This window comes from Adiantum capillus-veneris, chromosome 2 (genome assembly GCF_014529385.1).
Source record: "Adiantum capillus-veneris isolate H3 chromosome 2, ASM1452938v2, whole genome shotgun sequence".
In the NCBI taxonomy this organism is placed as follows: domain Eukaryota; kingdom Viridiplantae; phylum Streptophyta; class Polypodiopsida; order Polypodiales; family Pteridaceae; genus Adiantum; species Adiantum capillus-veneris.
The window spans coordinates 16,994,982-17,016,682 of NC_140932.1; the positions used below are offsets into that span (position 1 = coordinate 16,994,982).

The 21,701-nt window shown below is 44.8% G+C and overlaps 2 protein-coding genes across 5 annotated transcripts in view; one reads left to right on the plus strand and one right to left on the minus strand.

Annotated features, from left to right (window-relative positions):
• The window catches only part of LOC147462434 (uncharacterized), a 106,246-nt gene that overhangs the window by 21,541 nt on the left and 63,004 nt on the right, over positions 1 to 21,701 (plus strand). The window contains exon 5 of one of the 4 annotated variants that reach the window (XM_086483999.1): positions 1,821 to 1,887. The exons of 2 other annotated variants lie outside the window; for them this stretch is intronic. In XM_086483999.1, coding sequence (XP_086340125.1) covers positions 1,821 to 1,887 — 67 coding nt within the window. The remainder of the gene's footprint in view (positions 1 to 1,820; positions 1,888 to 21,701) is intronic. One more of the 4 variants, XM_086483997.1, reaches the window with a different exon arrangement.
• LOC147462435 (uncharacterized) lies at positions 1,899 to 5,845 on the minus strand. The gene is made up of 10 exons (XM_086482854.1): positions 5,830 to 5,845; positions 5,593 to 5,754; positions 4,593 to 4,660; positions 4,475 to 4,498; positions 3,891 to 4,333; positions 3,625 to 3,789; positions 3,423 to 3,549; positions 3,231 to 3,249; positions 2,777 to 2,920; positions 1,899 to 2,675 (listed from the first exon to the last, which is right to left on the minus strand). Exons 1-10 carry the CDS (start codon positions 5,843 to 5,845, stop codon positions 2,434 to 2,436), a joined length of 1,410 nt encoding a protein of 469 aa, XP_086338980.1. The 3' UTR covers positions 1,899 to 2,433.

Sequence of the window (21,701 nt, forward strand, 5' to 3'; positions counted from 1 at the left end):
CACATAAATACTGATAAACTTAAGTTTCACCCACTTTTGGATTATGACCTGTTGGTCTATCGCGACAGTATTCGAGATAGCTAGGGTTCAAATCTGGTGAGATTAGACTTATAGGTAAGTATGTCCTAGTGAGAGGATGATGCCTAGTAAGTTTGATGCGATTCCGAGTTCATTGGACGTGTAAACGGTGTTGTGAGCGTTTAGGGATAGAGTGGGTTGCATTCTACTAGGGTTAGTGATTGATGCATCATAAAAGTGCGTATGTGTAGATTGGTCTCAGCCTGACAAGCTAACGAGATTGCCTACGTGCACCTACGGGTTAGTCGTGTCATCGGATGATAAGTATGTTGTCTGTGTCGTGCTCGTGAGTATGAACAGGGGAGTAGTTTTGCCCTAAAACATTGGCGCCGCTGCCGGGGACACAAGACCTTAAGTAGGGAGATCTACGTCACTCGTGTGATGGTTAGCTTACTTTAGTTTTGACTATAGAGAGCTTTAACTTTTAGAACAAGATCCAGGATAGAGTATCCTGAGGTCTAGTGGATAGCTAGGAAGCTTGTGTCTTGCTGAAGGTCTGCGACTAGTTAGATTTAGTTAAATAGGATAATGTGGAGTTGTGGTTTTTGGTTTTGAGTGCTTGTTATACTTGTGAAGAAATAGAGTAGAAAAACGCTATAAAACCGCAAAAAACAAACAAAAAAAAGAAACAAGTGATTGTCATAAGGAAACACTAAGTGAACCTAAAGAGGCCAAGATGAGATATAACCATTAGCCAAGGGTAAACTGACTGTGTCATGAGGTATGACTGATGTGCACAAGTTTAAGATGCAGTGTCATCAAATTTGCATCACTTCAAGTGCAATGGAGTTGTGAATTGTCAGAGAAAAGTGAAATTTGTGAAGTGCTTGAGTTTGAGGTCAAAATAAGTCCAAACTTCATAAAACTTGGGGGATAGACTTATATGGACACAGGGAACAAGACTATGCAAAAACAGACAAAAAATGAAGTCCCCATTGCTCACTGCCTGGTCTATCGCGATAGACTGGTGAAGGTGGTGTTTGTTTAGCAACAAGCAAAAAACCCTTATACCACAAGCTTAACACATCAATACAAGGATACTCACAAAAATTGAGTGAATTTGAACACCAATTTTGACCCCAAAACTTCAAAACTGGTGTTTGGAGTTTGAATTCAGAGACAAGGGCAAGAAGTCTTTGACCAAATGTCCAAACAGTGCCAAAATTGGTCAATGCACTACACAAGGGGAGGCTAAACCAACTGTGGAGAAAACTTTGTAAAAAAGCTGAAAATGGAGAAAGTGCTCAGTCTATCACGATAGACCAAGGAAATTTATGCTGGGGAACTTTTCTTTCAAATTTTCCCTAGGGAGAGCTTTATCAAGGCCTAAATAGCAGACACACCAAAATTCAAGGCATTTAGATCACTGAAGGTCAAGCTGAGGGTTAGATAGAGAATCAAGCTCCGACTGAAATACTAAAATGCGACCAAAACCCAACCCAAGTGTCCAAACTTCACAAAACTTGGGGGATAGGCTATAGAGGGTAACTGGAACTCAAGGGTAAAGTCACAATTTTGAATTGACTTGTGCCAGAGCAAACTGTCAGTCTATCGCGATAGACTAAGGAAGTAGTGAATCAGATACTTTTTGCAATTTGTGACTATATTGCTAGGACATACTCTCTATATAGATCCCAACCGTCATTTCATAATTGAAATTGGACCACCAGAAGACTGACTAAGTGGTTGCTGTATATACTTGAAAGATTTTTTGGTAATTCAGGGACAACACTTGTGAACAGACTAACCATCCTTGTGTAGATCCGAGAAGGAGGTCATCAGAAAGCTATACAGGAAGAAGGAGTCCAGGTAAGCTTTAATTTTGCAACAAAACTTTCATTCTTATGTATTTAAGGTCAGGAGCCTTTGTTAAGTCGGGAGCTAAAAGTGTCAAAAGTCAAATTAGCACCACGTCCACAGAAGAGAGTGTAACTCAGACCATAGTTGACACGTACGGTCACGTACAATGGTTACACGTACGAAGACGTGCGGTACTAATCGAACTAAAAAAAAATAGACGTACGTTGAAGTAACGTACGATGCAAAAAAATAAATCATATATTTTTCAGAGCTTTTACTCTATTATGAGTAACTACTTAGTATTAAGTACATACAACTTAAAGGACATGTCTTACAAGTAAGAACATTAAAGATTTGGCCATGGACATTGGAAACGGCAATGTTCGAAAAAAGATGATCATGATTGCATTTGATTTCATAATTCATTACATAAGTAGAGAGTCGAGGCTCGAGAGATACAAGTGACAAAAAGTAGTACAAAAAAGTAGTGACACGTCACACAACTCATAGTCTCATGGCCCATGGGTGCAAACTTTAAAGCATAAAGAGAGAGTTCTAAGTGCTCATATCGCTCTCATCACCGGAGTTGTGGTCCGAGCTTGAGCTAGAGCTTGAGCTAGAGGTAGCTGCATCATCCTCATCACTACTTGCATCAGATGCACTAGATGCAAGACCATAATCTCTCTCACTAAGGATGTTGCCCTCATCATCAAACTCTGGCTCTCTAGGATCCGCAGGCCTAGAAATGGACACATTCTCCAAAGTGGTGTCCGCCATAGTAGATCGGTACCCGAGCCTCGCCGCACATAGGACCTGGGTGTCCGTGCCGACGCTCTTCCACTCCCACGAGCAACCGAAGTGGAAGCTCCTCTACCTGTAGTTGCCAAAGCTCGCACAACCACCTTCTTGCGGGACCGTGTGCGAGAGACACGGCGATCAATCTCCTCCAACTCCAAGTAGAGGTCTCGAAATATTTGCTCCTCCTCTGGATCGCGATCTTTGTTGAGACTCTTAAGAGTCTCAATGGAGAGCTTGCATTCATCTACATTCACCTATTTGTCATTTACAACATGCAAGAAGATTAATGGAGTTAGCAATTTGGCATGCCAAAAATATGAGCACATGATACATCATACATATTACATCATACATATTACATCATACATGTGAAAGCATAAATAAAGAGTATGATGTAGCCAACTCAATTACCTGCCTAGCCATGGGCATCTCATGCATGGACCTCAACATGCGTAAATTGGAGCGACAATAGATAAGCCGCTCCAATTGCTTCGTAGAAAGCTTGTTGCGGATCTTGGTGTGTATAAGAGAATACGCCGACCAATTCCGCTCACATGCACCCGATGAGCAATCCTAGAGCACATAGATGATAGAAGAGAGGCATGAGATTTGAATTATGGGAATTTTAAATTGAGAGGTGACTTATGTCACATGAATGATGAATGTCAAATGATGACACGATTGAGATTATAAATTTATAATTTATGGTATGGCATTATGTATAATTATTAATATATATGATATACCTGTCCAAGAACCCTCAATGCCACCCTTTGAAGGTGAGGCAATTGATAGCCAAAACATTCCCACCAAAAAAGAGGCTTCATTAACGAATCCCTCTTCCAACACACCGAGGAAGCGAATGCCGTGCCTCTTTGGTCTCCATAGTTGATGAGCTCTTGGAGAAACTCTCCATGGTGTTCTTCATTGAGTATCTTTGGAAGGTACTTGTCGCGCTCCTCTTGAAGTGCTTGATCCGCAAAGATGGATGGCTTTTTGAAAGCCGGATGCAAGAGGGCGGCAAAGCCATGGATTGGTCGCCTCATCCAATCCCACCGCTTTTTAACAAGGAAGAGAATGTCATCTCTCTTTGGAGAGTCCTCCAACACATCACTACGAAGAGAGAGAGAAAGATAGTCAAGCATGGAAGGGTAGAACCGTAGATAGAAAAAGACAACTTACAATGTACATAAATCATAAGGTGATATGTTTACCGTGAACCATCGGGTGCTCCATCAAGAATGGTGGATCTCTCAATCTCCTTGTAAGCCTCCTCCATGAAGTGGTAAAGGAGACCTATGGTAGACCCTTCCATGTCGGTCATCCGAAGCACCTTATACAATGGCAATACCACCATGACAAGACCCTTGACCTCTTGCCAAAACTCCTCCTTCAAGCAAAGCCGTTGGATGGCCTTTGCATCTTGTTGGGATGATTGGGTCTCTTCTTCAATCCATGCTTTGAACTCATCTGAGACCATTGTCTTTTGCAAGTTGGTTTGCACATCATAGAGGCGCTCAAGGAGGAGCCACATAGCGGCAAAGCGTGTTGCGGAAGGCTTCTTCAACTCCAAGCCGGAGTAAGTGTGATATATCGCAAGTACTCTCACCTTTTTGTTGATGAAGTTGACGATGGAGAGGGCTTGGGATAGAATGTCCTTCACCCAAGGTAGGTCGCCAATGTCCTCCAAGAGGAGGTCAATGCAATGTGATGCACATGGAGTCCATACTATGTGTGGATACTCCGCCTCTAGCTTTTTGGCCATGGAAGCACAATTGGAGGCATTGTTGGTGATTACTTGAATGACGTTGCTTGGACCGATCTACATATGGAGAAAGAAGGGAAAGTGAGAAGAGCCAAAGCAAAAGACAAAATTGAAAATAGTAGATACTTCAGAGTGGAATAAAATTTTTTACCTCTTTTATGGCTTGACGAATGTGGCGGTAAATGAAGGCACCCGTGACCTTTTTCCCCCTTGCTCCCGCATCAACCGCTCGCAAGAAGTAGGTGCCAAGAGGGCATGAGACAAGGATATTAATGATTCCCCTCTTCTTGCGGTCACTCCATCCATCGGTGGGAATAGAGCAACCATACTTTACCCATCCGGCACGCACGGGGTCAAGAGACTTGTCGATTCGTGCCCTCTCTTCATCAAGCTTTTTGGTGCGCATGTCATGGTATGACACTCCCGTCCACCCTTCACATGGACCAACCGCGGCAATAGCCTTCACCATGCGTTTCCAATGATCCGTGCGAAGAATATGAAAAGAGAGATTGCACTCGATGATGGTGCGTGCAATCTCTATCTCCGCTTGTCGTTGCCTCTCTTTGAGGAAAGACAATGGACTGGAAGTTCCACCCACCGTTTGTGCAAGAGTAGCTTTCTTTGGAGGCCGCCCACCATGACTTCTTTTGCTCTTCTTTGAGACGCTACCACCCTCGGTGGAGGCCATGGTAGCGTCGCCGGATGCAACGGACATTGATGGAGAAGCATCCTCTCCCGAATCGGAGAGATCATGGTCGGGCGGAATTACCTCTTCCGATGCCTTGCGCGTCTTCAAGGGGAGATACTTTGCTTTGCACTCTTGGAGAATGTCGTCGGGGATATTCGAACAAGGACCCGCTTCTCCTTGGTCAAGTGGATGATAAGGCGGGTGGAGCTTGAGGTCATGGTCTTCGGGCAATATTTGCAATACCATTTGCAAACATTTTGCTTGTTCTTCACCCTTTCAAAGTAGCGGCAATGCTTGTTGAAGGCTTCATGAAGAGCGGGCGGCATTATGTAGAGCTTGAGGGATGGGGAGTGATGAGAGAACTTTAGAGTAATGGAGAGCTTGAAGGAGATGGATGGAGATGAAGGGAGCTTAAGAAATAATGGAGAGCTTGAAGGAGATGAAGAGAGCTTGAAGGATTAATGGAGAGCTTGAAGGAGATGAGGGAGCTTGAAGCCTTGATGGAGTGCCAAAGCTTGAAGCCTTGGCCCTTGATGAATGGAGAGAGCTTGAGGGAGCTTGAGTAGGTAAGGAGATGAATGAGAGAGCTTGAGGGATATATGGAGAAGAAGAGAGGGTGGGTAACCTTATATAGGTTTTGAGGAGAGAGGGAGAAGAGGGTTAAAGAGAGAGCATGCTTCAAAATTCAAATTCCATGTGCCATGGCCATGGCCCATGTGGCTTTGTGTGTGTGTGTGTGTGTGTGTGTGGATGTTGGGGGGGGGGGGTGGGGGTGGGGTGGGATGGCACATTGGCTTATGATGCCCCAAGGGCCAAGGCTCCAAGGCCCCCAACGTTCAAGTTTTAGCGTTCAAAAACTGTCAGCACGTGGCGCTACAAAACGGCTGTAAAAACAGTCAAAAAAGTCCGCCAACGGTCATTTTTTTTCGATCGGACGGAACGGATGGGACGGGACGGAACGGACGGATCGTTCCGTTCGACGGACGTGGACAACCTTGACTCAGACGAGACTAGACCCATTGGCACCAATCATTGAAGAGGGTAGTGATACTGACACTTCGTCGGAAAAGTCCTTCTTCATGATGGGGAGTCAACAGCCAATAGGTTTCATCGGTGAAGGACCAATGCCAGGAGGGAGCACCTCCCTACATCCTTTAAACGAAACCCAGTTCACTATAATCTTCTTGGAAGGAACTAACTCGAGGGGAGCCCTAGTCTATTCTGACTATCGGGGACGCAAGTGTATTTGTATTGAAGAAAGACCGGCTCAGAGACTAGAGATAATTCGAGTCTACGATGATGGAGACAGATTCAGAGACGAAAAGGGAAACCACTATCTGATAGTGAGTAACCCTGAGGATTACAACAGATATGGGGATAACGTGGCAAAAGGGAAAATGGTTTCAGAAACCCAAGAACCGCCTCCTAACATTGATCGACTTAGAGCGCTTTTTATGTATGATAAGAAAACAACCAGGGTCCCAACCTATAATGAGAATGTAGGGATTTACAAGCATGAAAGCGAGGGAATATTCTCTTACTTTCGATGCAAGGAACCCTACCCAAATGAATTAAGCAAAGACAAGGTTCTTTACTTATTTTCTTATGAAACTGCTATGGGGAAGGATATTGTTTTTGTTGACAGATACGGGCGAGAATACAAACGTATTCTCCCAGAAGAGGTTGAAAAGGCAACAGTTCCGGGAGCATCGACCTATGGCCCCGACGAGGTACCAAGAGCCACCTACACCCCTAGGAAGTCGACTAATCCCTTTTCAGAAGAGTATGACGTTACCTCACATTCTACCCGACCACCGACGTCCAACTACCAGGACCAACCAACTACTCAGTCATCACTGCAGGCATGGCTTCGTCAGAGTGCTACATTAGAACAAGACCAAACCCGAGAGGGTTATCAAACCGCACGAGGGTTAAGGGATTTACAAGAACCACCGCTCTATGCACAATATCAAGGAGAGAGTAAGCCAAAGACTCAGGGGTCAACTGAGCTTGGAAGAACACCCCGAGAACGAGTTCGGAGAGATGAACCATCTCTCACGAGAACTGCTAGAAATTATGGATTAGGAGCATCATTGGGAGAGGAACCTGGCCACTACAGGAGACCAGAGGAAGTATATCGACTAGGACGGGGAGATCCCATGATGAGATTTGGAGACCATTGTAGAATTAGACCTTCTCAAGTGCAAAAATGGGTAAACAAGAAATATACGGGAAGCAAGGATCCAAGAGATCATGTAGCAACCTTTGTGCGTGTAATTAGAGCTGAAGAGGTGCTAGACTTTCCTACCCAATTTGCAGGATTCGGTTTAACCTTAGAGAATGATGCGGCTACATGGTTTGACTCGGTGGAGCGAAGAGACTTTGAGTCTATGGAGGAAGTGTTTGACGAGTTTATCGAGGAATTCTCACAAAGGGGGATAGCTCATAATACAGTCTCGCAAATCCATAAATTTAAATAGAAAGATGGAGAGTCCGTGCGGAAGGCCGCCCTCCGATTAAAAAGATATGTTAAGTTCTGTCCCGTGGAAGAACTACCAACTTAGTCCAGACTTATGCTTATATTTATCCAAGGACTAAGGAATGCAGATCTTCAAAAGGACTTACATATGAAAAGGAGCACTACGTTGAATGATTTAACCAAGGAAGCTCTATACCTTGTGGACAATTGTGCGGTCTACAAAGAGGGTGAGTTCAAGGATCTTGACGATGATTCTTTCTCACAACAAAGCGGAGGCAAGTCTGCTAAGACAACACTGAAGGGGGAAGTAGCGGTAAGCCAAGAGCAGCTTGTAGAGGAAGTGCTTAAAAAGATTAACTTGTATTCCAAACCACAAGCTAAACAACCAAAATGGTGTGCGATTGAACAAAAATGGACAAACCATGGGACAGAGGAGTTTTATTATAACAAGGGATATGTGAGAGAACGACCATATGCTCCGCAAGCTCAGGCGACATCTCCTCAAGTCCCACCGATGCCTAGATATCAAACAGGCAACCTACCAGGACCTGTAGGCGTAGAAAGACCACAACCAGTGTTGGGACAACAACCACCTCTACCAGGATTACGACCCGTTGGCATAAGATACACACCCACAGTAACTGAGTCGGACGAGAAGGCTTTGGTACCTATGCATGCATACTATGACGAGCCCAATGGATATGCGGCGAACTCTGTCTATTATCCACCGGACGAACCCTCTACACCAAAACCATGGAGCATTATAGGAAATACAGGACCACCAACTGCTGCACAGGCAACGGGAGAAGGACGATATAGCCTGGATGAAAGAACACTGTTGTTCATAGCCAACGGAGGCATGAGCGGGCAAAGAATTGCACACCAACAAAGAGGAGCCCCAGGAGCACCTCAACAGCCTAAAGGACCATGCTACAAGTGTGGAGGAGACCATTGGCTGAGGGACTGCCCTCATGACGAAATCATTAGGGTCAACGCATATTGCACGGAGTGTGGAATTACTCACTTGATCCCCGATTGCCCTAAAAACTCGAGCAAACGAGTAAAAACTACCTTGAATATGTTGGGAGCGCTACCGTCGAGTGGAGTGTCAGAAAACGAAACTCCGATTCCTGTTAAGGTCTTGACGAGAGCCCAAGAAAGGAAAAATGACAATCAACCCAAGAGTAACGATCAAAATCAAGAAGAAATCAAGACTCACAAGTCTAGCGTCAGTCGTGATAATCCTTGGAAAGAACGAAGAGCGAAAATGAAAGCTAGACGTGAGCGAAAACAAAAAGATGTAGAAGCTGAGCTAACGATAGCTCGAGAGCAACTTAAACAGCAAAGAGAGTCCGACTCTCTAAAATCAACGGAAGGACCAAAGAGTGCAAGCTCAGGAGGGTCGGTATTGGTAGATAAGATCAATGAACCCTTAGATGCAATCTTGCAAGCATATGAAGCAAGATTGAAGAACAGACAGACTGAAACCGGCCTGTTCAATCCAAAAAGGGCGGTAGACTTTACTTTAAACCTTGATTTAGCTTTCACCCATTATTAGTCGTCTATTTTACCTGTACTTTCAAGACACAACAAAGGGGAGAGGGATACAGGCTGCTAGATTGCACCTGTATGAGTAGACGGACACCAGATTGGCCCCTAACTTAGGCGCCCCTTTCGGTATTTCTTTATTGTTCAAAAGAGGGAATAAACGCTGTGGTTCCCTACAAGCTGCCCCGCACAAACTCGGCTGAATTTCCACTGTTCCAGCCTGATTTCGGCAGCATAACTGTACTAGAACCCTTCACTGTCAGTATTCCCACGCATTGACTGACTTTCCCGACGCCTACGGGCACTTTGCAAAACCTGGCGAGAATCTGCAGCACGCTGAATTCTCTGTTTTCAGCCCTGAAAATGCGCCAGATCGCCTGTACAGCGGTCCCCTTGCGTCCCCGAACCTCCTGGGGGTATTAGGGTCCGTTTAGGGCCAAAACCCTAAACCTGCAAAAATACACAGCAGGCTGTAATTCACTGTTTCGGGCTCCGTTCCGCGTGCCGGTCGCATCCCTAGCAAGTCCTCGAGCTCCCGCACCTGTAGGGCTACTTGCCCTTTGAAACGGACGAGATTTCTGGCGTGAAACCTCTCCGAATTCACCTGTACCTGCGGGGGGATTAGCCGCTAGCTAATCCAGTACCTGTGCAAGAGGCTCTTGCCTCGGCAATCGCGCATGAACCCACACAACTGTACATTGGTCAAATGAAGAGCCCACTAGAGGGGCATAACATACTGCCAAAGGGGAGAGAGAGGGCAGTGCGTAGCGTGCAGGGCATCACTCCTGGCACCGCACTGTGCATAAGAGGGAAAGCAAGCACTCCATAGCTCTTAACCTGTGACAGAGACTTGCAAAATGAGCCTCCCAGCTATAAATCACGTTTTTGCCTTCTCTATAAGTAGTAAACTGGCCTCAGAGTGCCAAGTGTCACTCATTTGTGCATTTTCCCGCTTTAGACCCTCGGGTCTAAAAATATCTCACCTGCAGCCTCTGTTGACTTGGCCACAGAGTAACAAAATGATCCCCATGTCAAACTGCACGTAATGACGCGAAGACATTTTCAGGTCCCAAAATAGCAGTTCCCTAAATTTTAGGAGATGCTGCCATTGTATCTTTCTAGGTCATCCGACCCTCTTTGTACACTGCGGCCACATCCAGAACTGAAATGTAGCCTCTGTAGCAAAGGATTCCACTTTGGCTAGTCAATGACCCCACTTGGCTAACCATAGTCCTTGTCCAACCTTAGTGCTCTCTTGCCCTCAGGCCCGGACTCCCTCTGGACAGTTCCACACTAGCTATGCAATGCAGGGCAGTTAGATTTCCCGAGGGGTGTTTCCAAAAAGTGAAAGTAAATAGATAATAAGAAAGAAATCAACAAAAAGGATAGATAGTAGTCACACGCTGGTGACATACCCCCCTCTTGAAATCTCAAACGTCCTCGTTTGCATCTATGTCGTCCATGCTTACTGTCAACACTGATGTATTCAACACCTGTCGACACATATACGACACATACATGCTCATTGTCAACCCTGGTGTATTCAACACCTCGTCGACTCATGTATTGCCTGCGTGTGAACCCTGTCCCAATGACATAGTGGTAGCTTCGCACTCTGCCATTGCTTTGAGTCACTAACTTTCCAATGACAAAATGGTAGCTGCTCATTTTGCCACTGTCTTATAGTACACGTTGGATCCCGTAACACTTTCGAGCATACCCAAACCGACAGTTTAAGAATGCAGTTACACATGTACTCTTCAATAGAAGCAATCACTGTATCCTTGACAAACTGACAAGAAATACTCACTTCTATAGCACTAACCAAACTTTTGGACATTCCATAAGAGCAATTGCCAAACTAACAATCTGTACAGCTCTAACATTCATGTAACAGGTATTTCATTTGAGCTCACTTTAAATACCATGTACATCATTTGTTTCAGAAGCCATTGTCACACTGACAATCCATGTAGCTTTGAAACTCAAGGGGTCAAGGTAGGTTGCAAATCGAAGGCTTCCAGGTAGAGTGATAACACAGTTGGTGACTCTGCAAGTTCACCTTCTTCCATCCACTTAGCATCCATTGTTGGATAGTTTCTGAACTTTACCAAGTAACGCCTCGCAACCTTGCCTTTCACTTTCCTTTCTTTGTGTGCCAAAATCTGTTCAGGGAGCAAGATCTCGTCAAGTTCCTCGACTTCCGGCTGATGTTCAGCTGGTATATCTTCTGGCACATCACCCACATAGGGTCTGAGAAGACTCACATGAAACGCATTGTGAATCTTCCAACTGTCAGGCAATTTCAGCCTATATGCAACATCACTGATTATGTCGCACACTTGAAAAGGCCCATAGTAACGCATGCTGAGCTTTGGAAACAGTCTTTCCTTGCCCTTCATCTTCTTTAACCTTGCCTTTTCAAACCGTAGAAGCACCCAATCACCAAGTGAATATACCACTTCACGACGGTGACGATCAGCTGCTTTCTTTTGCTTTGCCTGAGTCCTTTCTAAGGCCACTTTGACCTTCTTGTACATTTCATCCATGTCCTGAACATACTTATCTGCTTCAAATATCTTGTCCTTTGTATGCAGTATGGGAGGAACTTTCTTGCCACCTTCAACTATCTCGAAAGGTGCCTTGCCAGTTGATGAATGCACTGTATTATTGTATGCATACTCCACCAATGGCAAATACTGCTCCCACTTTCCTTTATGCTCTGACACATAACACTTCAGCAGATCTAGGACAGTAGAATTTGCCTCTTCTGACTGCCCATCTGTTTGAGGATGAAATGACGAAGAGAATTTGAGCGTGGTGCCCATATTCTCAAACAAACCTCTCCAGAACAAACTTGTCATGCGTGGATCACGGTCGCTAACAATCGACTGTGGCATGCCATGATACTTGAAAATATTGCTCATAAACAAGCGTGCCATCTGATCTGGCTTTATCTTCTTCCTGACAGGAATAAAATGAGCCTGTTTGCTGAATCTGCAAATAATGGTCCAAATACCATCGTTTCCTGTCTGCGTTCTTGGAAGATCAAAGATAAAATCCATAGCAATACTTTCCCATGGTTTATCTGGAATAGGTAGTGGTTGCAATAACCCTGGTGCCTTTTGCCTGTCAAACTTGACCTTTTGGCATATTAGGCATTCTCGCACAAAGGCATCCACATCCCTTCTCAATGTAGGCCAATAGAAGAATGTCTCAACCGCTTTAACTGTAGCATCGATACCACGATGCCCTGCATACGGTGGGACATGACTCTCTTCCATAACTTTGCGTCGCAATGGCTTTGTGACACACAATCTGCCATGCATCATCATGAACCCATCTTTGAGAAGATAGTGTTCATGACGTTGTCCATCCATTAGTTGCTCGAAGACCCTTGCAAAATCTTCATCATTTGCATACTGTTCTCTCATATCATCAAGTTCATGATGATAAGGAATCGACACAGCTGAAATTTGTGGCTTCCTTGACAAGGCATCAGCCACAACGTTCTTCTTGCCTTCCACATGCACAATCTGAAAATGGAACATGGACAAGATATTTGCCCATCGCATATGCTTTTCAGATAACTTTGTCTGTGTCAAGAAGTATCGCAAGGTCTGATGGTCCGTTTGGACAACGAAATCTGCACCTAGCAGGTAGTGTTTCCAACTTAAGAGCGCATGAATCACAGCCAGTAATTCTTTCTCATAGACCTGCATGGTCATCTCTGGCCCTTGCAAAATTCTGCTCTCATAGGCTACTACCCTGCCATCTTGCATTAGCACAGCACCAATGCTACTACCGCAGGCATCACACTGGACCACAAATGACTTCCTAAGATCTGGCAACACAATGACTGGATCCGAAGTCATCTTTTCCTTTAAGAGATTAAAAGCTAAAATCTCTTTTTGTGTCCATCTAAAGGTGACTGCCTTCTTTTGAAGAGCATGTAAAGGTGAAGCAATCTCAGCGAAATTTCGGATAAACCTTCTGTAATAGGAGCATAGTCCCAAAAAGCTTCGGACATCATGCACCGTCTTCAAATTTGGCCATGACTTGATCGCTTCGACTTTTGCAGGATCCATTCTGACACCATCCTTTGAGACAATGTGTCCCAGAAAGTGAATCTCTTCCAGAAAAAACTCACTTTTCTTTGCATTGATGAGCAACCTATGACTGCGTAGCTCTTTGAACACAATGGCCAAGTGATGCCTATGCTCCTCTTCATTCTTTGAGTAGACTATCATGTCATCAAAGAATGTACCAACAAACTGCTGGTGTGGACGGAAAATTCTGTCCATCATCCTATTAAACGTAGCAGGAGCATTTGTGAGACCAAAGGGCATCACTAAAAATTCGTAAAGGCCAAACGTTGTTCTAAAAGCAGTCTTGTGCACATCCTCTGATCTAATGCGGATCTGATGATACCCACTCTTTAGATCTATCCTGCTAAACATAGCTGCTCCTTCTAATTTGTCCATAATATCATCAATTCTAGGTATAGGGAACCTATTCTTGATGGTATTCTTGTTCAGTGCACGGTAGTCGATGCACATACGCCATGAGCCATCTTTTTTCTGCACCAACAATACTGGAGAACAGAATGGAGATGAACTGGGCTGAATCAGCCCTTTTTCTAACAGCTCCTGTACTTGGCCCATTATCTCTTTCTGCTGAGCCGCACTAACCCTGTACGGAGGCTTATTTGGTGGGCTACAGCCTGGCACCAAATCTATCGCATGGTCCTCGGGTCTCTCTGGCGGTAATTGAGACGGTAATGAATCGGAAAAACAGTCACTATACTGTTGTAAAAACATTGACCTTTCTTTATCTAGCACAGATAAATTTGATTCATCACAATCTGACACTTCACGTGCAAAAACCAAGTACGCAGAAAGATGCTTTTTCATTACAGAAGTAATAGCAGAAGCTGATACAGTAGGAATAGACTCCCCTTTAAGCTTTACATCCAGAATATGAGTCTTTCCCCTGCTCTGTACAGTGATCTTTTTGTTGTAGGCATCCAGGATTCCCTGTACACGAAACAACCAAGGAATACCTAACAACACATCACATCCGTCCAGTGGCATGATGTAAAATTCTTCAGCATCTACATAGGACTGGATATGTAGACGCAACTTTCCAATGATGGGTGTCACAGCCTCTGTATGGCCAGGACATGCCAAACCTGCCTCTGCTGTATACCCCATCTCTTCAGGTCTGATTCCCAACTTTGAAGCCAATTCTGGGGAAATAAAGTTGGCTTTGGCACCTGGATCAAAGAAGATAAGCACTGTTTGATCCCTGACCTTTCCCCATGCTCTGCAAAGCTCACTTGCATCCGAATTTGGCTTATCGCCCACCATATCTGGCACTAGACCAGCCATGGGCTTCTTTCCTTTCTTGTCTTCCTTGTCTTCAGAATCAGCTGGCCTTTTCTTTGTAGGACAGTTGTAAGCAATGTGGCCAGGCTGCTCACATATAAAGCATTTGTTCTCTGTCCTCAGGACCTTCTTTTGCTCTTCTGACTTGCGAGGAAAACGTCTTTTCCATTTCTTTGCTGGTCCTTTTTCTGATTCAGCCGTAGCTTTGTCTTTCCCTGCGTTGGCTGACTCCTGAGTCCCTTTAGGAGCCTCATTGGGAACGTGCTTCTTGGCTGAATTTTTCTTGCCTGATCCTGCCTTGACGCCAGTGTTAAATTCACAATCTTCTCCCTTGAGCAAACCATTGCCAGTGTTTGCTACCTCGATGAGCTGCGTCAAAGTAGTGACTTTTGTCTTCGTGCAGTATTTTCTCAATCCTTTGGGTAGGCCACAACAGTATTTTTCAATCTGTTCTGTCAATGGCACAAACCTATAGGAAGTTACTGGAAGTAGAGCTTTCCAAAACTTCCGATTGTAATCATCCAGATTTCTGCAAGTGGCAGCATTTAGCTGGTGCCATTCTGTCATGACATCTGCTTCGAAATCATCAGATAACCATGCTGCTGCAAAAATCTGCTTGAAGTAAATCCATGTGGACGGAGCTTGCCCTTGAAGCAATAAAGTTGTCCACCATTGTCCCGCATTCCCTGTCAAGAAAGTGGCTGCCTTGCGGACCTTTGAAGCCTCTGTAAAGTTTCCCCCTGCATAGGCCTTATCAAACTGCTGGAGGAATGAAAGAGCCTTCTTCCTGTCATCAAACCCTGTAAAGGTCGTGAATGACACACCTTTGCCACCTTCTTTGTACGGAGTTGGCCTCTCCAGCGGCGTTAAATTGTCATATGGAAGTGACTGAAACATGGGAACACTAATAGGGTTCATCTGTGTTCCTTGGCCGCTATTAACTTGACCTGGAAATGCCATATTTGGCTGCTGATTTGTAATTCCAGCCATGCCAAAATTTGCTTGTGGCATCCCAAATTGTCCCTGAGTGCTTTGAAACCCTGGTTGCATACCCATGACACTGTACATGGGGTTAGGCATCATCGTTTGAGCACCCCCAAACACTGTTCCTGGCGTATAAAACTGATTTCCAGGTGCATGACCAGCCATGCTTTGGAATACGGATCCACCTCCAAAATAGCCAGGGTGTACTGAAGGTGGTGGGAAGACTTGTTGCATAGCCTGTAAGTTGCTTCCCTGCCCATTAGAACCAGCTATAGGCTGCTGAAAGGTGGCGGGCTGAATTGGTACAGCTTGAAAAACTGGCATCTCAACCACCTGTTCTTGCACCTTAGGCATACGTTGTGGAGACTGCATGTTCTCCGTCAAGTGTACAGGTGTTTCCATTGACTGTGCGGTATGAATCACCTGTGTTCGAGCCTTAACAGGCTTTTGAATATGATCCAGTGACCCAACTTGCTGAGACGGAACAGGAGGTTGCAGAAAGGCTAAAAACCTTGGGTTCTGCATTACTTGTGTGAACATAGCCACAGCAGTAGCCAACTGGGTCCTGAATATATCATCATCAGTCTGTGGTGGTCTTGAGGACTCACCCACTTCATGTGTCTGTTGACCCTGTGAAGAGGAAACCTCTTCAGTCACATCATCTGGTCTGTCAGCCATAATTGCAATTCCCTGTGTCTGGTCTATGATCCCCTGTGTCTTCAAGTCCAAAAACTGCCCAAGGCTCACTTCTATGGGAAAAAGTGATTTAATCCCGTCGATGGAACCATGAAACCGGCCTGTTCAATCCAAAAAGGGCGGTAGACTTTACTTTAAACCTTGATTTAGCTTTCACCCATTATTAGTCGTCTATTTTACCTGTACTTTCAAGACACAACAAAGGGGAGAGGGATACAGGCTGCTAGATTGCACCTGTATGAGTAGACGGACACCAGATTGGCCCCTAACTTAGGCGCCCCTTTCGGTATTTCTTTATTGTTCAAAAGAGGGAATAAACGCTGTGGTTCCCTACAAGCTGCCCCGCACAAACTCGGCTGAATTTCCACTGTTCCAGCCTGATTTCGGCAGCATAACTGTACTAGAACCCTTCACTGTCAGTATTCCCACGCATTGACTGACTTTCCCGACGCCTACGGGCACTTTGCAAAACCTGGCGAGAATCTGCAGCACGCTGAATTCTCTGTTTTCAGCCCTGAAAATGCGCCAGATCGCCTGTACAGCGGTCCCCTTGCGTCCCCGAACCTCCTGGGGGTATTAGGGTCCGTTTAGGGCCAAAACCCTAAACCTGCAAAAATACACAGCAGGCTGTAATTCACTGTTTCGGGCTCCGTTCCGCGTGCCGGTCGCATCCCTAGCAAGTCCTCGAGCTCCCGCACCTGTAGGGCTACTTGCCCTTTGAAACGGACGAGATTTCTGGCGTGAAACCTCTCCGAATTCACCTGTACCTGCGGGGGGATTAGCCGCTAGCTAATCCAGTACCTGTGCAAGAGGCTCTTGCCTCGGCAATCGCGCATGAACCCACACAACTGTACATTGGTCAAATGAAGAGCCCACTAGAGGGGCATAACATACTGCCAAAGGGGAGAGAGAGGGCAGTGCGTAGCGTGCAGGGCATCACTCCTGGCACCGCACTGTGCATAAGAGGGAAAGCAAGCACTCCATAGCTCTTAACCTGTGACAGAGACTTGCAAAATGAGCCTCCCAGCTATAAATCACGTTTTTGCCTTCTCTATAAGTAGTAAACTGGCCTCAGAGTGCCAAGTGTCACTCATTTGTGCATTTTCCCGCTTTAGACCCTCGGGTCTAAAAATATCTCACCTGCAGCCTCTGTTGACTTGGCCACAGAGTAACAAAATGATCCCCATGTCAAACTGCACGTAATGACGCGAAGACATTTTCAGGTCCCAAAATAGCAGTTCCCTAAATTTTAGGAGATGCTGCCATTGTATCTTTCTAGGTCATCCGACCCTCTTTGTACACTGCGGCCACATCCAGAACTGAAATGTAGCCTCTGTAGCAAAGGATTCCACTTTGGCTAGTCAATGACCCCACTTGGCTAACCATAGTCCTTGTCCAACCTTAGTGCTCTCTTGCCCTCAGGCCCGGACTCCCTCTGGACAGTTCCACACTAGCTATGCAATGCAGGGCAGTTAGATTTCCCGAGGGGTGTTTCCAAAAAGTGAAAGTAAATAGATAATAAGAAAGAAATCAACAAAAAGGATAGATAGTAGTCACACGCTGGTGACATACCCCCCTCTTGAAATCTCAAACGTCCTCGTTTGCATCTATGTCGTCCATGCTTACTGTCAACACTGATGTATTCAACACCTGTCGACACATATACGACACATACATGCTCATTGTCAACCCTGGTGTATTCAACACCTCGTCGACTCATGTATTGCCTGCGTGTGAACCCTGTCCCAATGACATAGTGGTAGCTTCGCACTCTGCCATTGCTTTGAGTCACTAACTTTCCAATGACAAAATGGTAGCTGCTCATTTTGCCACTGTCTTATAGTACACGTTGGATCCCGTAACACTTTCGAGCATACCCAAACCGACAGTTTAAGAATGCAGTTACACATGTACTCTTCAATAGAAGCAATCACTGTATCCTTGACAAACTGACAAGAAATACTCACTTCTATAGCACTAACCAAACTTTTGGACATTCCATAAGAGCAATTGCCAAACTAACAATCTGTACAGCTCTAACATTCATGTAACAGGTATTTCATTTGAGCTCACTTTAAATACCATGTACATCATTTGTTTCAGAAGCCATTGTCACACTGACAATCCATGTAGCTTTGAAACTCAAGGGGTCAAGGTAGGTTGCAAATCGAAGGCTTCCAGGTAGAGTGATAACACAGTTGGTGACTCTGCAAGTTCACCTTCTTCCATCCACTTAGCATCCATTGTTGGATAGTTTCTGAACTTTACCAAGTAACGCCTCGCAACCTTGCCTTTCACTTTCCTTTCTTTGTGTGCCAAAATCTGTTCAGGGAGCAAGATCTCGTCAAGTTCCTCGACTTCCGGCTGATGTTCAGCTGGTATATCTTCTGGCACATCACCCACATAGGGTCTGAGAAGACTCACATGAAACGCATTGTGAATCTTCCAACTGTCAGGCAATTTCAGCCTATATGCAACATCACTGATTATGTCGCACACTTGAAAAGGCCCATAGTAACGCATGCTGAGCTTTGGAAACAGTCTTTCCTTGCCCTTCATCTTCTTTAACCTTGCCTTTTCAAACCGTAGAAGCACCCAATCACCAAGTGAATATACCACTTCACGACGGTGACGATCAGCTGCTTTCTTTTGCTTTGCCTGAGTCCTTTCTAAGGCCACTTTGACCTTCTTGTACATTTCATCCATGTCCTGAACATACTTATCTGCTTCAAATATCTTGTCCTTTGTATGCAGTATGGGAGGAACTTTCTTGCCACCTTCAACTATCTCGAAAGGTGCCTTGCCAGTTGATGAATGCACTGTATTATTGTATGCATACTCCACCAATGGCAAATACTGCTCCCACTTTCCTTTATGCTCTGACACATAACACTTCAGCAGATCTAGGACAGTAGAATTTGCCTCTTCTGACTGCCCATCTGTTTGAGGATGAAATGACGAAGAGAATTTGAGCGTGGTGCCCATATTCTCAAACAAACCTCTCCAGAACAAACTTGTCATGCGTGGATCACGGTCGCTAACAATCGACTGTGGCATGCCATGATACTTGAAAATATTGCTCATAAACAAGCGTGCCATCTGATCTGGCTTTATCTTCTTCCTGACAGGAATAAAATGAGCCTGTTTGCTGAATCTGCAAATAATGGTCCAAATACCATCGTTTCCTGTCTGCGTTCTTGGAAGATCAAAGATAAAATCCATAGCAATACTTTCCCATGGTTTATCTGGAATAGGTAGTGGTTGCAATAACCCTGGTGCCTTTTGCCTGTCAAACTTGACCTTTTGGCATATTAGGCATTCTCGCACAAAGGCATCCACATCCCTTCTCAATGTAGGCCAATAGAAGAATGTCTCAACCGCTTTAACTGTAGCATCGATACCACGATGCCCTGCATACGGTGGGACATGACTCTCTTCCATAACTTTGCGTCGCAATGGCTTTGTGACACACAATCTGCCATGCATCATCATGAACCCATCTTTGAGAAGATAGTGTTCATGACGTTGTCCATCCATTAGTTGCTCGAAGACCCTTGCAAAATCTTCATCATTTGCATACTGTTCTCTCATATCATCAAGTTCATGATGATAAGGAATCGACACAGCTGAAATTTGTGGCTTCCTTGACAAGGCATCAGCCACAACGTTCTTCTTGCCTTCCACATGCACAATCTGAAAATGGAACATGGACAAGATATTTGCCCATCGCATATGCTTTTCAGATAACTTTGTCTGTGTCAAGAAGTATCGCAAGGTCTGATGGTCCGTTTGGACAACGAAATCTGCACCTAGCAGGTAGTGTTTCCAACTTAAGAGCGCATGAATCACAGCCAGTAATTCTTTCTCATAGACCTGCATGGTCATCTCTGGCCCTTGCAAAATTCTGCTCTCATAGGCTACTACCCTGCCATCTTGCATTAGCACAGCACCAATGCTACTACCGCAGGCATCACACTGGACCACAAATGACTTCCTAAGATCTGGCAACACAATGACTGGATCCGAAGTCATCTTTTCCTTTAAGAGATTAAAAGCTAAAATCTCTTTTTGTGTCCATCTAAAGGTGACTGCCTTCTTTTGAAGAGCATGTAAAGGTGAAGCAATCTCAGCGAAATTTCGGATAAACCTTCTGTAATAGGAGCATAGTCCCAAAAAGCTTCGGACATCATGCACCGTCTTCAAATTTGGCCATGACTTGATCGCTTCGACTTTTGCAGGATCCATTCTGACACCATCCTTTGAGACAATGTGTCCCAGAAAGTGAATCTCTTCCAGAAAAAACTCACTTTTCTTTGCATTGATGAGCAACCTATGACTGCGTAGCTCTTTGAACACAATGGCCAAGTGATGCCTATGCTCCTCTTCATTCTTTGAGTAGACTATCATGTCATCAAAGAATGTACCAACAAACTGCTGGTGTGGACGGAAAAATTCTGTCCATCATCCTATTAAACGTAGCAGGAGCATTTGTGAGACCAAAGGGCATCACTAAAAATTCGTAAAGGCCAAACGTTGTTCTAAAAGCAGTCTTGTGCACATCCTCTGATCTAATGCGGATCTGATGATACCCACTCTTTAGATCTATCCTGCTAAACATAGCTGCTCCTTCTAATTTGTCCATAATATCATCAATTCTAGGTATAGGGAACCTATTCTTGATGGTATTCTTGTTCAGTGCACGGTAGTCGATGCACATACGCCATGAGCCATCTTTTTTCTGCACCAACAATACTGGAGAACAGAATGGAGATGAACTGGGCTGAATCAGCCCTTTTTCTAACAGCTCCTGTACTTGGCCCATTATCTCTTTCTGCTGAGCCGCACTAACCCTGTACGGAGGCTTATTTGGTGGGCTACAGCCTGGCACCAAATCTATCGCATGGTCCTCGGGTCTCTCTGGCGGTAATTGAGACGGTAATGAATCGGAAAAACAGTCACTATACTGTTGTAAAAACATTGACCTTTCTTTATCTAGCACAGATAAATTTGATTCATCACAATCTGACACTTCACGTGCAAAAACCAAGTACGCAGAAAGATGCTTTTTCATTACAGAAGTAATAGCAGAAGCTGATACAGTAGGAATAGACTCCCCTTTAAGCTTTACATCCAGAATATGAGTCTTTCCCCTGCTCTGTACAGTGATCTTTTTGTTGTAGGCATCCAGGATTCCCTGTACACGAAACAACCAAGGAATACCTAACAACACATCACATCCGTCCAGTGGCATGATGTAAAATTCTTCAGCATCTACATAGGACTGGATATGTAGACGCAACTTTCCAATGATGGGTGTCACAGCCTCTGTATGGCCAGGACATGCCAAACCTGCCTCTGCTGTATACCCCATCTCTTCAGGTCTGATTCCCAACTTTGAAGCCAATTCTGGGGAAATAAAGTTGGCTTTGGCACCTGGATCAAAGAAGATAAGCACTGTTTGATCCCTGACCTTTCCCC

Bases quoted from the DNA above. Each gene is read 5' to 3' on its own strand.
- LOC147462435 (XM_086482854.1), bottom strand. The intron at 4,661-5,592 runs ATTAATCCTTCA...GAGCGGTTGATG, and splicing joins TCATCTCCTTCAAGCTCTCC to CGGGAGCAAGGGGGAAAAAG. The intron at 3,790-3,890 runs GTAAACATATCA...CTCTCTTCGTAG, and splicing joins GGAGCACCCGATGGTTCACG to TGATGTGTTGGAGGACTCTC.